At 55.0% G+C, this 18,403-nt stretch overlaps 1 protein-coding gene across 6 annotated transcripts in view; it reads left to right on the forward strand.

Moving 5' to 3' along the window:
• The window catches only part of PDE2A (phosphodiesterase 2A), a 96,721-nt gene that overhangs the window by 62,294 nt on the left and 16,024 nt on the right, over positions 1–18,403 (forward strand). For all 6 annotated transcript variants that reach the window (XM_044929398.1, XM_044929396.1, XM_044929397.1 and 3 more), the window contains 4 exons: positions 2,416–2,504; positions 11,887–11,996; positions 12,756–12,811; positions 18,036–18,095. In XM_044929398.1, coding sequence (XP_044785333.1) covers positions 2,416–2,504; positions 11,887–11,996; positions 12,756–12,811; positions 18,036–18,095 — 315 coding nt within the window. The remainder of the gene's footprint in view (positions 1–2,415; positions 2,505–11,886; positions 11,997–12,755; positions 12,812–18,035; positions 18,096–18,403) is intronic.

Consider the following 18,403-nt stretch of genomic DNA (forward strand, 5'->3'; position numbering starts at 1 on the left):
GGCAACATCTGGCCTGGGGTGGAGAAACATCTGGAAAAGAAGAGGCAGGGAGGTTGGCAGGTCAGCATCCACGAAGCTGCCCTGGGAGTGGGGAGGAGGAGGGTCTTCACAGGCAGGATGCTGGTGATGCCAGCATAGATGCCCTTGTATGGATTAATTGTATCCCCAAAGCAGGGGACCGGGAAGACAGCTCCGGTCCAGGTGACTAGATCCCTGGGACAGTGGGAAATGTCTGTCTTGGTCCACCCCAAAGACCTACATGAGCTAGGGAAGCCCTGACTTTGGGGAGGGAACCCTGTCTTGACTGCATGGAGGAGCTCAGCTCTCCAAAGAGGGGTGGGGAGACGGCAGGCCTGCTCTGCCTCTAGGGAGGGGTGGGGAGACGCCAGGGAGGGGAGCTGCTGGCACCTGGCTCCCTCATCAGCACCCATTGTGGCAGGCAGCCGCAAATGCAGATGGGACTGATGTGTCTGAAATGATTCCTCCTTCTCTCCAGTAAACTCAGCTAATTTTAACCCAGAGGGCTGCGAGTGAGGGGGTGGAGGCAGATGGATGCCCGGAAGTGAAGTGAGGATCTGCGAGCCTGCCTGCTCCCTACTCTCGGATTGCCCACCCCTCTCTCTGCCAGGGCAGGACTCTGGGTACTAGGTAGCATCTTAACCTCTTTGAGGGGTCAAATCCTACAGGCCCCTCCCAGGCTGCATAAAGGGTTGGTTGACAGGAAGAGGCTGAATGTAGATGAGGCATGAGGGCCTCCTTCCCACTGATTTCTTCATCCCCAAACTTCCCTACTAGACCCTCCCCCGGGAGGACAAGGGGGCCCAGGTCTTCCTGTGTCTGCCCCGCTCACTCTCCTCAGGCCCTGTCATTTCTGGCCCATGCCACTTCTGAGCTTGGCTCAGGTTCTCTGGAGGCGGGACTGGGGCATCTCCTGGGGGTTGGGAGAAGGTGGGGGCTGGCTGCGGACAGCCAAGGGCAACAAGAGTGTGTGACTCTTGTGGGTTGTGGACTCTCACAGCTGTGAAAGCCAATGGCTTCTGAGAAGGACTCCATGCTTACTTACTTTAACATGGAGCTTCAGTGTCACCTCCTCCAGAAGCCCTCCCTGATACAGTCAGCAGAGAGGAGAGCCCTCCATTCTCCCACTGAGAAAACAACGCCTCTCAGGATACTGAGCCGGGCACGTGGGTACCCCCTCGATGGGGTGTAGGCTCTGCTGAGCACCCGGGTCTCCCTCATCACATGCGACTCCAGCAGTGGAGACGCTCTGCAGACAGGTTGGCTGTGGGTCTCTAAGAGTGGCCAGTCCTGCTTGGAGGGAATGTGGATTTTCTCTTGTGGGTCAGTGAGGGCAACTGCTTCTGCCAAGACATGGTCTGTAACTGAAACCAAGACTTCTCTGGGGGGTAGTTCCTGACAGTCCAGTGGCTGGGGTTCTGTGCTTTCACTGCCGAGGGTGTGGGTTCAATCCCTGGTCAGGGAACTAAAATCCTGCACGCTGAGTGGCATGCCTCCCCACCCCCAAAAAAGGACGGCTCTGGGTCCTTGGGGGGAGGATTGACAAGCTGCAGACTTGATATGCTTCAAACAGAGCTTTGATCTCACTCAAGGGAATGGTCATTCCAAAATACAAATCAGCTCCTGTCTCACAGGGCTCACCAGCTCCTCCCTCCCCAGTAGCAGTCCCTCTCCTCAACAAAACCTTCCCCAAGCTCCCTTCCCACTCAGCACCGCTGATCCCAAACCCACCTCCTGTGCCCCCTCCCTGGCCCCACCACTGTCGGTTCCATCAATGCTTTGGACTCTGTACACCTACCTACCTATTATTAATACTTGGCCCAGAAGCCATTCTCACGCACTCCCTTTCGTTGTTCAGTTGCTCATTCGTGTCCGACTCTTTTGTGACCCCATGGACTGCAGCACACCAGGATTCCCTGTCCTCTACCATCTCCATCCCATTGCCTGAATATGTCCAATTCCCATGTCAGTTACAACTTTAAAGTCACTCCCTCCAAGAAGTCCTCCTGGCTTAGCTCACAGTGTGTGATTTCTTGGTTGTATATCTGAGGTAGGAGGGAAGATTCCAGGGTGTTCAGAGCCTCTTCTGCAGTATGGCCCCGAGTGGACGCTCAGTTGTTATTTGTTGAGGCTGCAGTCTCTGCAGGGAAATATTTCAGGGTTGTGGGGTATTGGTGGGCTGTGGTCTGTTCCTTCAGCGCATCAGACCCTCCCCAGGAGAGAGTGAAGTGCTGAGATCACACGGGAGTTTTCCTATCCTGGCTGCACTTAGAATCACCTGGGGAGTAATGACGGACAAACAGATGCCCACGACCTTGGCACCCAGACCTGTGTCAGACTGGAAGTGGGTGGTGGGAGGGCCTTTCCTCTGGATCTCATGAGTGCCTTCTGTTCTAGGAGACAGTCTACACCTACCTGCTGGACGGGGAATCCCGGCTGGTGTGTGAGGAGCCCCCCCACGAGCTGCCCCAGGAGGGAAAAGTGCGGTGAGCTGCTCTCCCCCCGTTGCCCTCTCACATGGTCAAGGGAGACCACAAGGTCTGGTCTCACCCTCCCCATCTGACCTTGACCTCAGCCTCCCTGCCAGCTGGGGTTCCCTGGCCAGCTCACCGACTGCAGCATAGAGGGGAGAAGCACTGTCTTCTGTTGTGTTTGGGGAGTGGATGACACAGGGAAAGTGCCAACTGCTAGATTTCCTCCTGGAGAGCTATTCTAAACCACTGCAGCCTCCTTAGCCTGAGTCTCAAAAGGTCAGGGCTACAGTTTGTCAGCTAGAACCCCAGCAGGTTATGAGAACTGCCTGCAGGTTCTCACAGAATCACAGAACTCGGAGTCACAGAATGCCGGACCTCATGGTGTCAACTCTGAGAACGGGGAGATCACAGACCACGTCCCGCTGTGGGTTCTGGAGCCCAGCTGCTTGGGTTCAAACCCCAGCTCCAGTTTACTATCCAGGGCAAGGGACTCAGCCTCTCTGTGCTCCAGTTTTCTTGCTTGTAAACTGGCGATAATAATAGTACTCATCTTGTAGTACTATTATGGGAGGATTCTTGGGAGGATTAAATGCTTAACACATGTAATGCCCTTAAAACTGTATCCATAATGAATGCTAAATGTCTGTTTTTATTTTCATTATGGTAGAACACTGGAATCACTGACTTCAGGAACACGGGCTCAGTGCCCTATTGTCCCTTGACACCTCTGAGCCTATTAAATTTAGCCTCCCTGTTTTCCAGATGAGCAGACATCGTGAGACGTGTCCAATGCCACATACTTGGTGTGAGGCACAGCCAGGTCTGGGACATGGTATCCTAGCTCCTGGCTGCCCAGGGGAGAGAGAAAGGAAATGGAGCTTGTCTGATGAGAAAGTGTGGATGGGCAGGAACTCTGGTCCAGAGGAGGGCAGGCCAAGGAGGATATGAGCACTGCCCTCTGGGTGGTGCAGAGGCGTCACGGACCCAGGGAGCACTGGGTCGGGAGCTATAAGGGCTGAGTGGACACCATTGGGGGTGTTACCAGGAGGCAGCGCTCCACTCCAACAGGTCAAGCAGTCAGGGATGTGGCCTTTTCAGGTAGTAGTTGCGGTTGGCAAGACACCTGTCACAGAGGCCTTGGAAAGAGCTGCTTTTGGGGGATGCCAGAGGTCCTAATACTGGGGGTGCTGGTGGTCCTGAGACCACCTCCCCCGGTATGTGGAACCCTGGCTTCTTTGATGCTGTTCTATCCTCTGGCACTTCCCCATGGAAGGGGATGGTGCCTCTCCAATAGCTCTGAGCCTTCCCACCTCCTTTTCCCCCATTCGATTTTCCCACAGGGTGGGCAGGTAGGTGACACTGTCCCCTTTAGCGTCGTTTGACAACTTCTCTTCTCGAGGACTGTGTGGACTAAGGCAGCCATGCTCTTCTCTGGCTTCTAGTGTCCCATCTGTAAGATGGCAGGATAGGCCTGGGAGGTCTTCAGAATCTTAAGGGAAAAAATGCTATAATGTCCCCTCTTCTCCTCTGAGCCTGTAACCCTACCCCTAATCCTCAAGAACTTTATTTAATGTGAGGTTATCCGATCCAGTAAGTTTCCTCGAGGCAGCCTGGGAAGGCTCTCCTGAGAGAGGGATGCAGGATCGTAGACTCAGACGGCAAGAGGGGAGCATCCTTCAGGGTCTGCACTGCTCCTTCTGAGCCTGTGTAAGCTGGAGTGGGGGCGGGGGGCTGCAGTCCAGGCATCTTTGAGGGGCTCAGATCCTCTGCAGCATCAGAAGCCCTTTCAGTAGCCCCACCTCCGGCCACTTCAGATTCAGTAATGCCTTTGGAAAAGGTACTAAAAAAAAAAAAAGCAATTAAAAGTAAATGTTCCAATGCAGTTAGCCCAGAGTTGAGTGGAGGGGGGAAGACTGCTGGGACACGAGGCTCAGAAATCCTAGGAGGCCGAGGAGACAAGGCTGGTGAGGCTGGTGGGGCGTCCCACCAGCAAGTATGGGGATGAAGGTTCAGGCCAGTCCCCTCTTTTGAAATCTCTGCTCTGCCCACTCAACCACTCACTGTGTGGTGGTGAGCCCACCTCCTCGGCTTGGACTGAAAGACAGAGGTTTGTGGAAGAGGCAAGGGCAAGGGCACTCGAATGGGAGTCAGACAGGCCTGGATTCTAGCCCTGCCCCATCCCTGCCCCACTGGGGCCCCTTCCAAACCTGTTTTCTCACCTACAGAATGAAGATAACAGTGGGCCCTGCCTATGGGCTTAATGAGATCATAGATGCCAGGGCTTAGCCTAGGGCCAGCACACCGTAGGAGGTTAATGATTGCTGATTGCCCCCCACCCCCAAGTCCCAACGTATTTACTCATTGGGTAACCTTGAGAAAAATTACTTCCCTTCCAGGGCCCTTCCGAAGGTGCCCTCTGTGGCTCTCTGAAGGGCCCTCTGGTGAACCATCGGGAGACCAGGCACCAGCCCCAGCCCAAGGTGGAGCCTGAGTGCTGGCCATGCCCAGTGGAGGGGGTGCTCCTCCAGGAAACCCTGGAGGGCCGGCAGGGCTGGCAAACAGCAGCAGGTGTGAAGTGAAGACGGATCATAAAGACAGATAAGGGCCCAGAGTGGTGTGGGGAGGCAGGGTGGAGATGGGCCAGGGGGGTAGTGAGGCGGCCCCACCAGCTACCCAGCCCTGCCCGTGATGCCCTGCACCCCTCTGCGGGCTCACAGATGCCGTTTCATCCCCTCGTGTGTCCTGGGTTCCCTGTCTCCTTGTGCTTGCCGTGCTGTCTCCTCCCCCGCCAAGTCCTTCCATGTACCATCTCCACCCTGACCAGCCCATTTCCCTTCTCTGCCAGGGCCCAACCCGAGGGCCGCTAGGAAGCCTACTCCATAGATCCCCAGCACTAAGGAGGATTCAGTTTTCAAAAAAAGGTGTCTGGGCCTTGGCAGCCTCCCTAGGGGATGGGTCTGTCCACGAGAAGAACCCTGGGCTGGGAGCCAGGACAGCATGACTGCCATCACAAGCTCTTGCTGTTTCCCGGGCCTCAGTCCATGCTTCTGTGCGCTGATAAGCTGGGGCACTGTGACGTCTGAGGGCTGCCGCTCGGAATCCTGAGGCTGCAGGGGGATGCTTCAGGGCTGGGGAGGGAGAATCCTGGAGGGCTGCCTGGGTGAGAGGCTTCCTGGAAGCCTTCTCCTCTCTCTTCTCTGTGCCCCGCCTCTATCTCAATCAGCCTATTTCAGTCCTCTCCTCATTGTGTCTCCTGCCATCTTAAAGCCTCTGATTACTCCCTGCTGAGTACAGTGAAAGCCTTTCTGACTAAAGCGGAGACACCGCCCACCCCAGTCCCAGCTGGCTGTCTCCCTCTGCCACCATCTGGGGGGGCCCAGGGGCCCAACCCTGAGAGACATTTCTTCCTCAGAGTTGACTGGGTCCCCACTCACTGCAGAATCCGTCTGTCCCTCTGCTTGATCTCAAGGGACACAGAGAACAGTCTGTTCCATCTCTGTGGAGTCTCACTTTCTGGGGGAGGGAGAGGGAGATGGAAAGGAGGGCTGGGGTCTTGGCCTGAATCATAATTTGTCTCCAAGAGGGATGAAAGATGAGAGTGAAGATGAGGCCCCTGGAGGTGGGGGGCTTTGTCAGGGGAGGGTGGCCTGACCTAAGAAGGGGCTCAGAGGAGTGGAAGAGGGCCTGGTGCTGTTTCCAGGCCATTGACCCCACCGACAGAGAGCCTTTTCCTCTACCCTCCGCTAAGCAAATAGTTGTTAAAGGGACGGAACCGTCATAAAGTCCACGCCCGTTCCTCTGCCGACTCTGTGTCCATCTGTCTTTATCTTCACTGGGGCAGCCCATGACCACCCAGGCACCAGGGCTGAGTCATTAGCCTTCAGTCTGGACAGCTGGCCCTGGGGCTGTGGCGTTCCCTCCCCTCCAACATCATCCTGGTTGGAGGAGGCAGTCAGGAGGGGAGAGGAGGCAGGGTTGGGGCGCTGAGTTGTGGGGACGTCATAGGGGATGGGTGGCTTCCCCGGTGGCTCAGCGGTAAAGAATCCGCCTGCAATGCAGGAGCCGCAGTAGACACGGGTTGGATCCCTGGGTCAGAAAAATCCCCTGGAGGAGGGCACGGCAACCCACTCCAGTATTCTTGCCTGGAGAATCCCATGGGCAGAGGAGGCTGGCTGGCTATAGTCCATAGGGTCTCAGAGAGTTGGACATGACTGAGTGACTTAGCAGGCACGCAGGCAGGCAGACATGAGGGGGGGATGTGAGCAGTAGATGAAGCCCCAGCCCTGACTGGGTGGAGGAGACACAGCCTTGGAGTCCCTTACCCACTTTCAGCATCTTTGAAACCTCTAAGGGGTCAGCAGTTCTGGAAAGGGTGAGGCAGCAGAAAAGGGCTCATAGCAGGGTGGGTTGAGGTGGGCAGGGCCTGGCACAGCCCTGCCCAGGGCTCTGGGATGTGGCCGGCCAGGAGAGGGTGGGTTACAGAGCAAAGTTCCGAGGTGTGGGGGGGACTCCTGAGGGTGGAAGATCCTTGGAAGGCCCAGTGCCTGGTGGAAGATCTGGACCCAGTTAAGGCTGACCTGCCCCAGCGCAGCCTCCCTTTTGCTGTTCCAGGGACCTCTGAGACTGCAGGCCCTCACTGAGACCCAGTTTCTGTCTCTCAGATTCTCCCTCTCCAGTGAGAGTTTTACTCAACAGCCAGCATGATCAGCCTGAAATTGAACCTGACCTTCACCTTGTCCTGTTCAAGTCCCTGGGCTCCCAATGTCCTCAGGATCAAGCCTAGTTTCTCAGGGTTGTGACCCTCTGCAGCCGCCAGGCCGGTGGACACACATTCTTTCTTTGCTCTGAGCCTTTGCCGTGCAGTTCTCTCCACCTGCACTTCCTTTCCTGTCTGCCTTGATAACGTCTGTGTGTCCTCTAAGACTCAACTCAGGCATCTCCTCCTCCAGGAAGCCTTCTCCTTCTCTGATCCCACTTCTGTCCTGCATCTGGGTCAGCGGGGGCCTGCTCTTCCTTCGTCAGGGCTCCCATCTCTGCTCTCAGGCGTGAGTCTGTACTTCATTTGCTGGACGACACCATGACTCCTCTTCTTCTCTTGGTCCTCGGTACCAAACCTGACCCAGAGGGACTCTGTGGAATAAACAAATACTCTGTGGAATGGCTTTAAGCAGAATGTCCCCATAGTTAGGACATCTTCCCTGACTCTGGCTGGATTTAAGGGACCCGACAGGAGGCAGGAGGCGAGGAGAGAGGCTTCTGCAGGTCTAGGGGAGAGGTGTCTATTTGAGCTGGGCAGTGGCTTGGGAATGGAGAGCAGGGGAGAGCGGTGGGGATGCAGGGGCAGTGACTCACCCATTGGATGGGGAGTTGAGAAGAGGGAGACACCCAGGACAGTTTGAGGATAAGCTGCAGGGGACCTGGTGGATGGTTGTGCTACTTCCGGGGAAGCGGTGGAGAGAATAAGTTCTGATCAGTACTGGGGGGATGTCTGACTATTTCAGGGACACCCAGGGCAGGCCTTCAGCCAGACTTCAAGTCCTGGAGCTTAAGAGATTGGGGGCTGGAGAGTCGTGAGACCATGAGCACAGAAGGGGAGTCTTGTGCAGAAGAGAAGAAAAGCTCAGGTCAATTCCTTCATCAGGGTCCTGGCTTGAGGGCAGAGTTGGGAGGTAGGAGGAGAGAAGCCAGGGCAGCCCACAATCTGGGGGTTGGGAAGAGAGGAGTCAGGGGTCAGTGAGATGAAGCAGCAGCACTTACTGACCAGCAGTGCAGGGACCAGCGCCACCTGGTGGCTGACCGATAACTAGCTTACCTGAGGCCAAGTGATTGGGTGGGGTCCGCTACAAGGGGTCTGGCTGAGGGTCAACAAGGCCAGTTCCTGTTTCCACGAAGCCCCAGCCTTTATCAACTTAGTCACTCGGAAACGTGGCTGCCATTGCCTCCTGCCACCCTAGATCCCTGTTCCTTCCTGGGGTGACTGGCACAGCTGGACAGCTCAAAACTGGAATCTGGCCCTCCAGAAACCTAGAGGTCCAGGTGTGAGGGCTGGAAGGTGGGAGACACCAGTGGTCATCGTAGAATGTGAACCAAGGAACCAGGAGTGAATGGGTTGGATTCAGAATGTTGCATAACCCTGATTGAGGCATTCAGCCTCTTTGGTCCTTAATTTCTCTAGCTGCTGTGACCTGATCTGGGGACTCGCAGACTACCCCTCTCGTTTCCTCACCTGACCTTTGCTGGGCTCCCATGAGTGACTCCACATGCACACATCAGAGTCCCAGCCCTGCAAGCGGCTCTTCTCTCCAGGCTAGGCAGTTCCTACAAACACAATTAAGTGGAGGCAGCATGAGGGATGAAGAACCCAGGACAATTAATCATCAGGGAGTGACATTTGGTGAAAACTCAGGCGCTTTATTAAGCAGGAAGAGCCAGAGGCTGGGGGGTGGGGGTGGGAATGTGTGGTGAAGGCAGAGAGAAGCTCGTTCTTCCTACCACAGGCTCCCCTGTCTCAGTTCCCACCCCTGCCCCCATCACACCGATGCCCTATGCCTCCTTGACATTCACATCAGTCCCCATTGGAGCCTCAGTCCCCTCTAGTCTTTAGGAAGACTCAAGCATACTGGTTAGTAGTATGGGCTCTGGTGCCAAATGCCTGGGTTCAAGTCCAGGCCCTACCTCTTGCTAGCTGTGGGACTTTGGAGAAGTTACTTAACCTCTCAGCACACTAGTTTCTCCACCTGAAAAATGGACAAGATAATAGTATTTAATCTATGGGATCATTGGGAATTCATCTATGTAGTTTGACTGGACTTCATAGGCACATCAGTTCAGTTCAGTTCAGTTGCTCAGTCGTGTTCGACTCTTTGCAACCCCATGCAGTGCAGCATGCCAGGCCTTCCTGTCCATCACCAACTCCCAGAGTTTACTCAAACTCATGTCCATCGAGTCGGTGATGCCATCCAACCATCTCATCCTCTGTCGTCCCTTTCTCCTCCTGCCCTCAATCTTTCCCAGCATCAGGGTCTTTTCCAATGAGTCAGCTCTTCGCATCAGGTGGCCAAAGTATTGGAGTTTCAGCTTCAACGTCAGTCCTTCCAATGAACACCAGGACTGATCTCCTTTAGGATGGACTGGTTGGATCTCCTTGCAGTCCAAGGGACTCTCAAGAGTCTTCTCCAGCACCATAGTTCAAAAGCATAAATTCTTCGGTGCTCAGCTTTCTTAATAGTCCAACTCTCACATCCATACATGACTACTGGAAAACCATAGCTTTGACTAGACAGACCTTTGTTGGCAAAGTAATGTCTCTGCTTTTTAATATGCACATGCTGCTGCTGCTGCTAAGTCACTTCAGTCCTGTCCAATTCTGTGCGACCCCAGAGACAGCAGGCCACCAGGCTCCCCCATCCCTGGGATTCTCCAGGCAAGAACACTGGAGTGGGTTGCCATTTCCTTCTCCAGTGCATGAAAGTGAAAAGTGAAAGTGAAGTTGCTCAGTCACGTCCAACTCTTAGCGACCCCATGGACTGCAGCCTTCCAGGCTCCTCCATCCATGGGATTTTCCAGGCAAGAGTACTGGAGTGGGGTGCCATTACCTTCTCCGAATATGCACATGCTGCTAAGTCATTTCAGTCGTGTCTGGCTCTGTGCGACCCCATAGACGGCAGCCCACCAGGCTCCCCCGTCCTTGGGATTCTCCAGGCAAGAACACTGGAGTGGGTTGCCATTTCCTTCTCCAATGCATGAAAGTGAAAAGTGAAAGGGAAGTCACTCAGTCGTGTCCGACCCTCAGCGACCCCACGGACTGCAGCCTTCCAGGCTCCTCCATCCATGGGATTTTCCAGGCAAGAGTACTGGAGTGGGGTGCCATTGCCTTCTCCGGAATATGCACATAGGGATGCGTAATAAACTTCTGGAGTCCCCCTCCTGTGCTTAGCACCAAAAGTTGCTCCAGATGATTTTCTGAAGATTCTGATGTTTCGATTTCTACTCTCCACCCCAGATCTCCCTGGAAAGCTCAGAGAGGTTAGGTCACTTGCCCCAAATCAAGTGGTAGCTATGGCAGGCTTTAATCCAGACAGCCTAGCTGTGAGCCCTGGCTTTTACTTGCTCTGTGGGATTTGTGCTGTACCCTGAAGGTACCTTTCCCATATCTACCAGCAGGAGGCACCAGAGGCCAGACTGTAGCTGCTTGCTCCTCTGCAGGGGGAGGGTAGAGTCAGGGTCTGAGACTCTGATTTTTTTTTTTTTTTTAATTGAAGGATAATTGCTTTACAGAATTTTGTTGTTTTCGGCCAAACCTCAATATGAATTAGCCATAGGTATACGTCCCCTCCCTCTTGAACCTCCTCCCCATCTCCCTCCCCACCCCACCGCTCTAGGTTGATACAGAGCCTCTGTTTGAGTTTCCAGAAACATACAACAAATTCCCATTGGCTATCTGTTTTGCATGTGGTAATGTAAGTTTCCGTGTTACTCTCTGCATACGTCTCACCCTCCTTCCCTCTCCCCGTACCCATAAGTCTGTCTTCTATGTCTGTTTCTCCATTGCTGCCCTGCAAATGAATTCTTCACTACCATCTTTCTAGATTCCATATGTGTGTGTTAGTATACAATATTTATCTTTCTCTTTCTGACTTACTTCACTCTGTATCATAGGCTCTACTTTCATCCACCGCATTAGAACTGACTCAAATATGTTCCTTTTTATGGCTGAGTAATATTCCATTGTGTATATGAACCACAACTTTTTTGTCCATTCATCTGTCGACGGACATCTAGGTTGCTTTCATGTTCTAGCTATTGTAAATAGTGCTGCAGTGAACAGTGGGGTACATGTGTCTTTTCAGTTTTGGTTTCCTCAGGGTATATGCCCAGGAGTGGGATTGCTGGGTCATGTGGTGGTTTTATTTGTACTTTTTTAAGGAATCTCCATACCGTCTTCCATAGTGGCTGTATCAATTTACATTCCCACCAACAGTTCAGGAGGGTTCCCTTTTCTCCTGAGACTCTGATTTTTGCCTTCGTCATATCCACCGTGCAGCGGCTCAGCTTGTCCAGATTCTCACAGATGTGCAGGGTCCAGCCCACTGTGTGTCCCCAGGCTGGGGCCTGTTCCTCTTTGATCCAGAGACTGAGTGTGCATGCTAAGTCGCTTCAGTAGTGTCCGATGCTTTGCAACCCTATGGACCATAGCCCTCCAGGCCCCTCTGTCCATGGGATTCTCCAGCCAAGAATACTGGAGTGGGTTGCAGGGCCTTCTCCATGGGATCTTCCCGACCCAGGGATTGAACCCCTCATCTCTTGTGTTCCCTGCTTGGCAGGCGAATTCTTTACCATTAGCACCACCTGGGAAGCCCAGAGACTGAGAGGTAGAATCGTATCCTCTTTTCAGAGAGGCTGTGATCTCCCGGAAGCGGCTGGGCTGCAATGGACTGGGCCCCTCAGACCTGCCTGGGAAGCCCTTGGCAAGGCTGGTGGCTCCACTGGCTCCTGACACCCAAGGTAAGGGCTGGGGGCTGGGCAGGGGCAGGGAGGGGCTGTGGCCCCTGCTCCCCAGACCATATCTGTCTTCTATCCCTGTCTGCATCTCTCTGTCTCCTTCTTTCTCTTGCTCTGTGTTTCCAGCAAACCTGTCATCTAATTCTCTCCCTATTGTGCGACTAACCTCTCTGAGCCTCAATTTCCTGGTCTGTAAAATGGGAACAACAGAACCTGCCTTGAGGGGGTGTTGCTTGTGCTGGTGGTTAGATGGGCTGAAGTTGTCACGCTCTCTGTCACTCTCTGTTTTTCTTTCTTTTCCTCTCCATGCCCCCTGTCCGCATGTCTCTCTGCTTCGTGTCTCAGTCTCTCTAGGTCTCTGTCCTCTGTCTCGATGTGGAAAGTGCACAAGACTGGGAGTCAGGAGACCTGACTTGCTGTGTGATCTTGGGCAAGTCACTTCCCCTTTCTGGACCTCAGTTTCCCATCTGTAAAATAGGGGTGCTCAGCCTTAACCTGCCTCCCTCCATCCCAGGGTTGCTGGGAGGATCATGAGAAAGTTGCCAAGAGTGGGGGTTTCCTTCTATGCAGGGGTTGTTGTTGTGGTCATTTTTGTCACTGCCTCAGGACCCATCTTTCTGTCTCTCTGGGTCTCTGGGTCTCTCTGTGTCTCTATCCCAGCCTCTCCCTGTCTGTGTCTTTGTCTCCCTCCCTGGGTCCTGGCTCAGTACCTCTGAGCCTCACTGGCCCCACGGGACCACCTCATTGCCCTCTCCCCCTCAGTGCTGGTCATACCGCTGGTGGACAAGGAGGCCGGGGCTGTGGCAGCTGTCATCTTGGTAAGAGCAGTTGTGGGTGGGATGGGGAAGAGAATAGGGGAGGGAGCAGGGGAGGGAGCAAGGGAGGGAGCACTGGACGGAGCTGGGGTGTGTGTGTGTGTGTGTTGAACAGCAAGTTGGGGTGGAGATGGGGGAAACGCAGGTCTGGGAGGAGTCAGGGAGGAGCCCTCTGCCCCACCTTGAATGGGCAGGATGAAGCTGCCTGCCCACCAGCAACTTGTGGAGGGATGTGCGAGCCCCATCTGGACTCTTACCTGGTAGAGCCTTGACACAGCCCTGACCAAGACATCCTTCAAGAAGGGTTGGGGGCAGTGTCCCAAGAGGCCATGCATGCAGCCAAGTGGGAAAGGACCGAGTGACACTGAGGAGGGATGTGCAGATACCACCGACCGGACCGAGAAATGTGGGAAAGCCAGTCAGAGATGGGGGTGACTGGAGCTGGGAGGCTTGAGGAGACGAGGCCCCCGGAGCAGGGCTGCCTGGGAAGGCATCCAGTCCCAGCCAGACCCACATCCGAGGCTGGGACAGATGCCAAGCAACAGGGCGGGCTTCCTGGGGCGGGTGACTGGAGGGGAAGGGGCCTCAGCTGGAAGGAGGGTCGCTGCTGGGTGGAGGGAGTTGAGCCGGCACCCAGAGCCAGGGCCCCTCCTGCTCTCTGCTGCCCCCTCGCGGAGCTCCCCGCTTTCGGCTCCCCCTGTGGGGTTGGGTGAGCTTTGCGGGGTCGCGGCTCTGTGTTTCCTCCAATCTCTTAGGACTGGACACAGGTTTTGAGGGTCCGTGGGGAAGTGCACCCTCAAAATCTGTGTCCAGTCCTTAGAACCTAAGGGTTAGCGCCCTCAAATCGCCGTTATTAGGGATCAACTTCCGCGGAGGGGACCACCGCCTCGGTAAAGGGCGCGGACAGATAAATGAGCCGGTCTCGGAGCGCCCGCCGGGGGACTCCTCCTGAGCTCATTAAAACGAAATTAAAGGTTTCCCAGGCGCCTGACCTTTCCCGAGCTGCTGGCGGGGGAGGGCGATGGGCGCGGGGGGCGGCCACGGGGAGAGGAGAGGAAGGAAGGGACACTTGGCTTGGTCTCCTCGGAGCCCCATCTGCCTGATGGAGGGGGAGGCGGCCCCCTTGGTTTCTCCCGCAAGCTGCTCCGCCACCCCCAGCTCCTGTTCCCGCAGGGAACGGATCTGCCGTTGGCACCCAGCTCTCAGCGCCGCTTGCCTCCCTCCTCTGGTCCCCATCTGTCCCAGAGCTGGTGGCTTGGAGGAGGACCTGGGTTAGGCACGCTGTGCAGAGGTGGGGCGTGGGAGGCGATGGCTTGGTCGCCCACCTCTGTTGAGGGAAAGGGGTCTGGGGTGCCAAGTTCCTAGAAGGACTTCCTGTGTCGGGGGCTGTGAGGGCCGGGCCAGTAAGGAAGCAGCTCCTACAATGGCAAGATGCTTGGAAGGTTGTTGTCTTGTGGACGGGAAGAAGGATGATTGCTGTGACCGCTATTCACCGTGGCTCATGTCTGACCAGGAGTTCAGGCTTCAGCCTTCTCCTGGGGGTAGGAAAGGCTCTGTGTATTGGCAACGGGGATTGGTCAGATCACTTAAATTTATGGCACCCAAGCAAAACTCTGCTCTGGGCCCTGCCTGCCCCAGGACAGGTGCTGAGGCAGAGAGAGGAGTCGGACTCATTCCTGCCTTCTAGAAGCTCAGTCCCGGGGAAGGCAGGGCCACCCTCAGACCACTACTGGCCAAATGAAATAATGCTGGAGCGCCAAGGGGTGCCTCACAGTGGAGACTTTGGGACTTGGGGAGAGGGGAACAGACAGAGAAGAAGGGATAGGATATTCTAGGACCAGCATGAGCCGAGTCAGGGTGATGGAGTGTGGAGGGGAAGAGTGTGACACAGCAAGGCTGAGGAGTGGGGTGCGTGCTGGTGAGCAAGATGCTACCTGTGGCTGCCAGGAGTTCCTGACTACTGTCCGCTCACCTCCTCAAACACCCTGGGCAGTGAGGAGCTCTTGAAAAGTATTTGGATTATTTGCAATCTTCCTCTCCTCCAAGCCTGGCCCTCCCTACTCAAGTGGAAATGTTCTTCTCCGGGACACCCCCTCCCCAGAGCATACAGGTCTGACACATCCCGTCTGGCTGATCCTGTCCGGCTGCTCCATGCCCCTCCCTGCCCTATGCTCCTGGGGCCACAGGATCTCACATCCTCTGAGAGACAGCATAGGCATCCCCAGACCTCCCCGCTGCTGCCAGATCCCAAGGGCTAAGGTTCTAGAGGGTAAAGGGAGTACCCAGGGCAGATCACTTGGGAGGGCTGACTCACCAGCTCCTTCCTTAACAAGCCCCATTCCCCTCTCTGGGTCTCTGCTCTTGTATTCATCATCCCTCCATCCATCCACTTACCCATCCATCAATTGAAGGCATATTTCTTGAGCACCGCCAGGCACTGTGCTATGCGAACATAGCAGCAGTGACCGAGACAGACCAGACGGGCCCTGCCTTTGCAGACCACACAGTCTGGAGGGGTGAGGGCACCGGACATTAAACAAGTGAGCAAAACAAAGAGAGAACTGTAAATGATGGTAAGTGACAGCAAGGAAACCTGGGAGCCCTGCAAGGAATATTGGGGCCTGATGGCGATGGGGTCAGCAGAGGGCTGTCTGAGGGACATGCCGTCCTGCACAGAGCTCTGGGCTCCTGCAGCTCGCAGCTTGGGTAACTTGATTGCAGATTCTTTGCAGAGTCTTTGGCTCTGCTCTTTGATTCTGGGATAAGTCCCATTGAGGAGCAGGGAGCCTTGGGTCCCTGGCATTTGATATGTGATTTGTGCCCACTCTTTCTCTGAGCTGTGCCAGCTGTACCAGTTCCTTACTTGGGGGAAGGGGTGTCCTTTAGCTCTGTTGAACTTGGTGAGGGGGTGGGCCTTTGCTGGGCTTTCAACTTTCTCTGCCGCCCCGGTCCCTACTCCTGAGAGCTCCCACTGGGTCGTAGACCCGCCCCCTAGTTAGCAAGAGTAGGTACAATTGTGCGTTCTGTTGGTGGGCAAGGAGCCGTGTGTGTGTGTGTGTGTGTGTGTGTGTGTATGTGTGTGTGTGTGTGTGTGCTGATTATGTTTGCTTATCAGGAGGGGGCAGGGATGGGCAGAAGCGTGTGCATGGCTCTCCAGTATGTGAACTCAAGTGTCCTGTGTACAGATGTGAATGTGCACGTGTGGATGGTAGTCACTGTGAGTGTGTGGGTGTCTTTGACTGCACTGTGTGTGTGTGCATGTACGCACATGCCTGATATCTCTATGGGACAGTGTGTGTGTGTGTGTGTGTGTTGGGGGGCACTGAGGGTCTCCATGAAAGTGTGCCCTGTGTTTGTGCACGTGGTGGCTGGGATGGGCTGAGGCAGCCCAGGAGGCATGCAGGGAGGGCAAGCCCAGCAGGTGGAGAGGACGCAGTGATTCCTTCCTTCCCTCCAGCCCTCTGAGGCTCGTTCAACCTCCCAGCTCTGACCTGGGACCAGGCTATTTTGCCAACCCCACAGCCCTAGAGGGGTCCCAACCTTCCCTTTTTCTGAGAGATGAGTCCAGGTGGCAGGAACAAGAAGGATGTCCTCCCCCATCTACTAATAGTAAAATGCCAACATGTCTCTGTAAACCATATGCAAATGAGCCATGCTCCCAGCCCCTTTCAACAACCTGTCTCATGGGAATCATAGATGGAGCCTCATCTGGAGCCTAACCTTCCACACCATTGGTGGCCCAGGCCTCTTCCGGGTCTTCCTGCCTCCAGTCTTGCTCTGTCCAGTTCTCCCTACCTCGTAGACCATGGTCTGCAGATGCTAAAGTCTGCCCTGAATCCCCTGTACAACCAAGTTAAAGTCCAATTCCTGTACCACGGACGGCACCCCTGCCTGGGTCCTCAGCTCCTCATACCACCTACTACCCAGCTGTCAGGACAGCCTCCTGCCTGCAGCATCCTCTCCGGGCTCTGCTTGTCTTCCCAGACTTCAGTGCCAATTTTGAAAGCTCCCCAGGTGCCCTCCCCCTCTGAGCTCCCACAGCCTTTAAGTTCCCACCCAGTCAGTCTGCCCTCTTCTTCCCCAGGTATGAAGTTCTACACCCCCCTCCATCATATCGCCCTCCTCCATCCCCCCCACCCCCCACCCCAGCCAAGCTGTGAGCTTCCTGAGAACCTGCTGGTCTCCTCCTCTCCATCTGCTCCTGGCAGGGGACCTAGAACAGAGGCAGGCAGGCAGGGGCTGCTGAGTAGTGGGGGGGATGAAGGAGGGGACCCCAGTGCAAGCACTGTGGGAAGTCCTGCAGGTGGTGAGCAGCTCTGAGTAGGTGCCCGGAAGCTGGTGACGCAGGTGGGGAGCTTTGCTGTCAGGGCCTGCAGTGCAAACCACCACCCCCACCATTTTCTTCACCAAGCACCCAAGCAGAGGTGGGAGAAGAGACTTCACAGAGGATGAAAGATGGGCGGAGGGGACTCCAGGTGGCTGACACAGAGAAGTTGGAGAGGGACAGGACAAGGGGTGGGGTGATGAAGATGGATCTGGAGAGGGGAAGATGTGGGCAGAGAAGGGGAGGGAATGGGCAGTGCTATCCCAACTTTGCCATTTTCTGCTCTGTGACCTTGGGCAAGTCACTCAACCTTTCTGGGCCTTCCGTCTGAAAGATGGAAGCTTGACTTACAGGCTGGTGAGAATCACATGCAAGGCAAAGTACCTTGTCACTCCATTCATTCATTCCTTCATTTATCCATCCATTTTCCCGAGTTCTTTAGGCACAACAGATGTATTGTACATGGTGGGCTTCTTCCCCTATTCCAGACTTAGGGTTGGCTCAAATCCCAACTCAGAAAGGATGGAGCTGGGAGGCTGAAGTTAATAATACTGATTCTATCATCAGGGCCTGAAAAGCTCCATAGACTGAGAGATGGAGAGGGGGTCCAAGGTCACCCCCTGTCTCTCACTATACACCTGGCTTGTGCTATAGATGGGACAGTGGCTGAAAAGTCAGAGATCAGAAAAGTTCCACTTCTTTGGATTAGCCCTTGAAAGCTTCCTGGAGGAGGGGATTTCCCAGCCATCTGCTTGGTCAGAGGATGGACTTATCATTGAGGCCACAGACTGGAGTGTGTATGTGTTGGTGGGGACAGGTGTGTGTCAGGCATAGGAAGGGCGCTCTGGTAGAGACAAGAGGCTAGGGGAGGTCACAGCTGGTTCCCCTCTCCCTCCCCTCCAGGTGCACTGTGGTCAGCTGAGTGACAATGAGGAGTGGAGCCTGCAAGCCCTGGAGAAGCATGTAAGTGGGGGTAGGGCTGGGGTAGGATAGGGGATGGGGGCTGCTGAAGACCCTCATCACAGCTGATGGGAAGATGATCTGGCCAGGGAGATGGACAGAGCTGGGTTCCAGGGTCGCACTTTTGGGCTGTGTGACCTTGAGCAAGTCACTTAAGCTCTCTGATCCACAGTTTTACATCTGAGAATCAGGATGAGGATAGCACTGACCTACTTAGAGTACTAGTGATATTAGGCGAGTCAAATACTTTGCCACCTGACTCATTTGAAAAGACCCTGATACTGGGAACGATTGAAGGCAGGAGAAGGGGA

Source organism: Bubalus bubalis, chromosome 16, assembly GCF_019923935.1.
Source record: "Bubalus bubalis isolate 160015118507 breed Murrah chromosome 16, NDDB_SH_1, whole genome shotgun sequence".
Classification (NCBI taxonomy): Eukaryota; Metazoa; Chordata; class Mammalia; order Artiodactyla; family Bovidae; genus Bubalus; species Bubalus bubalis.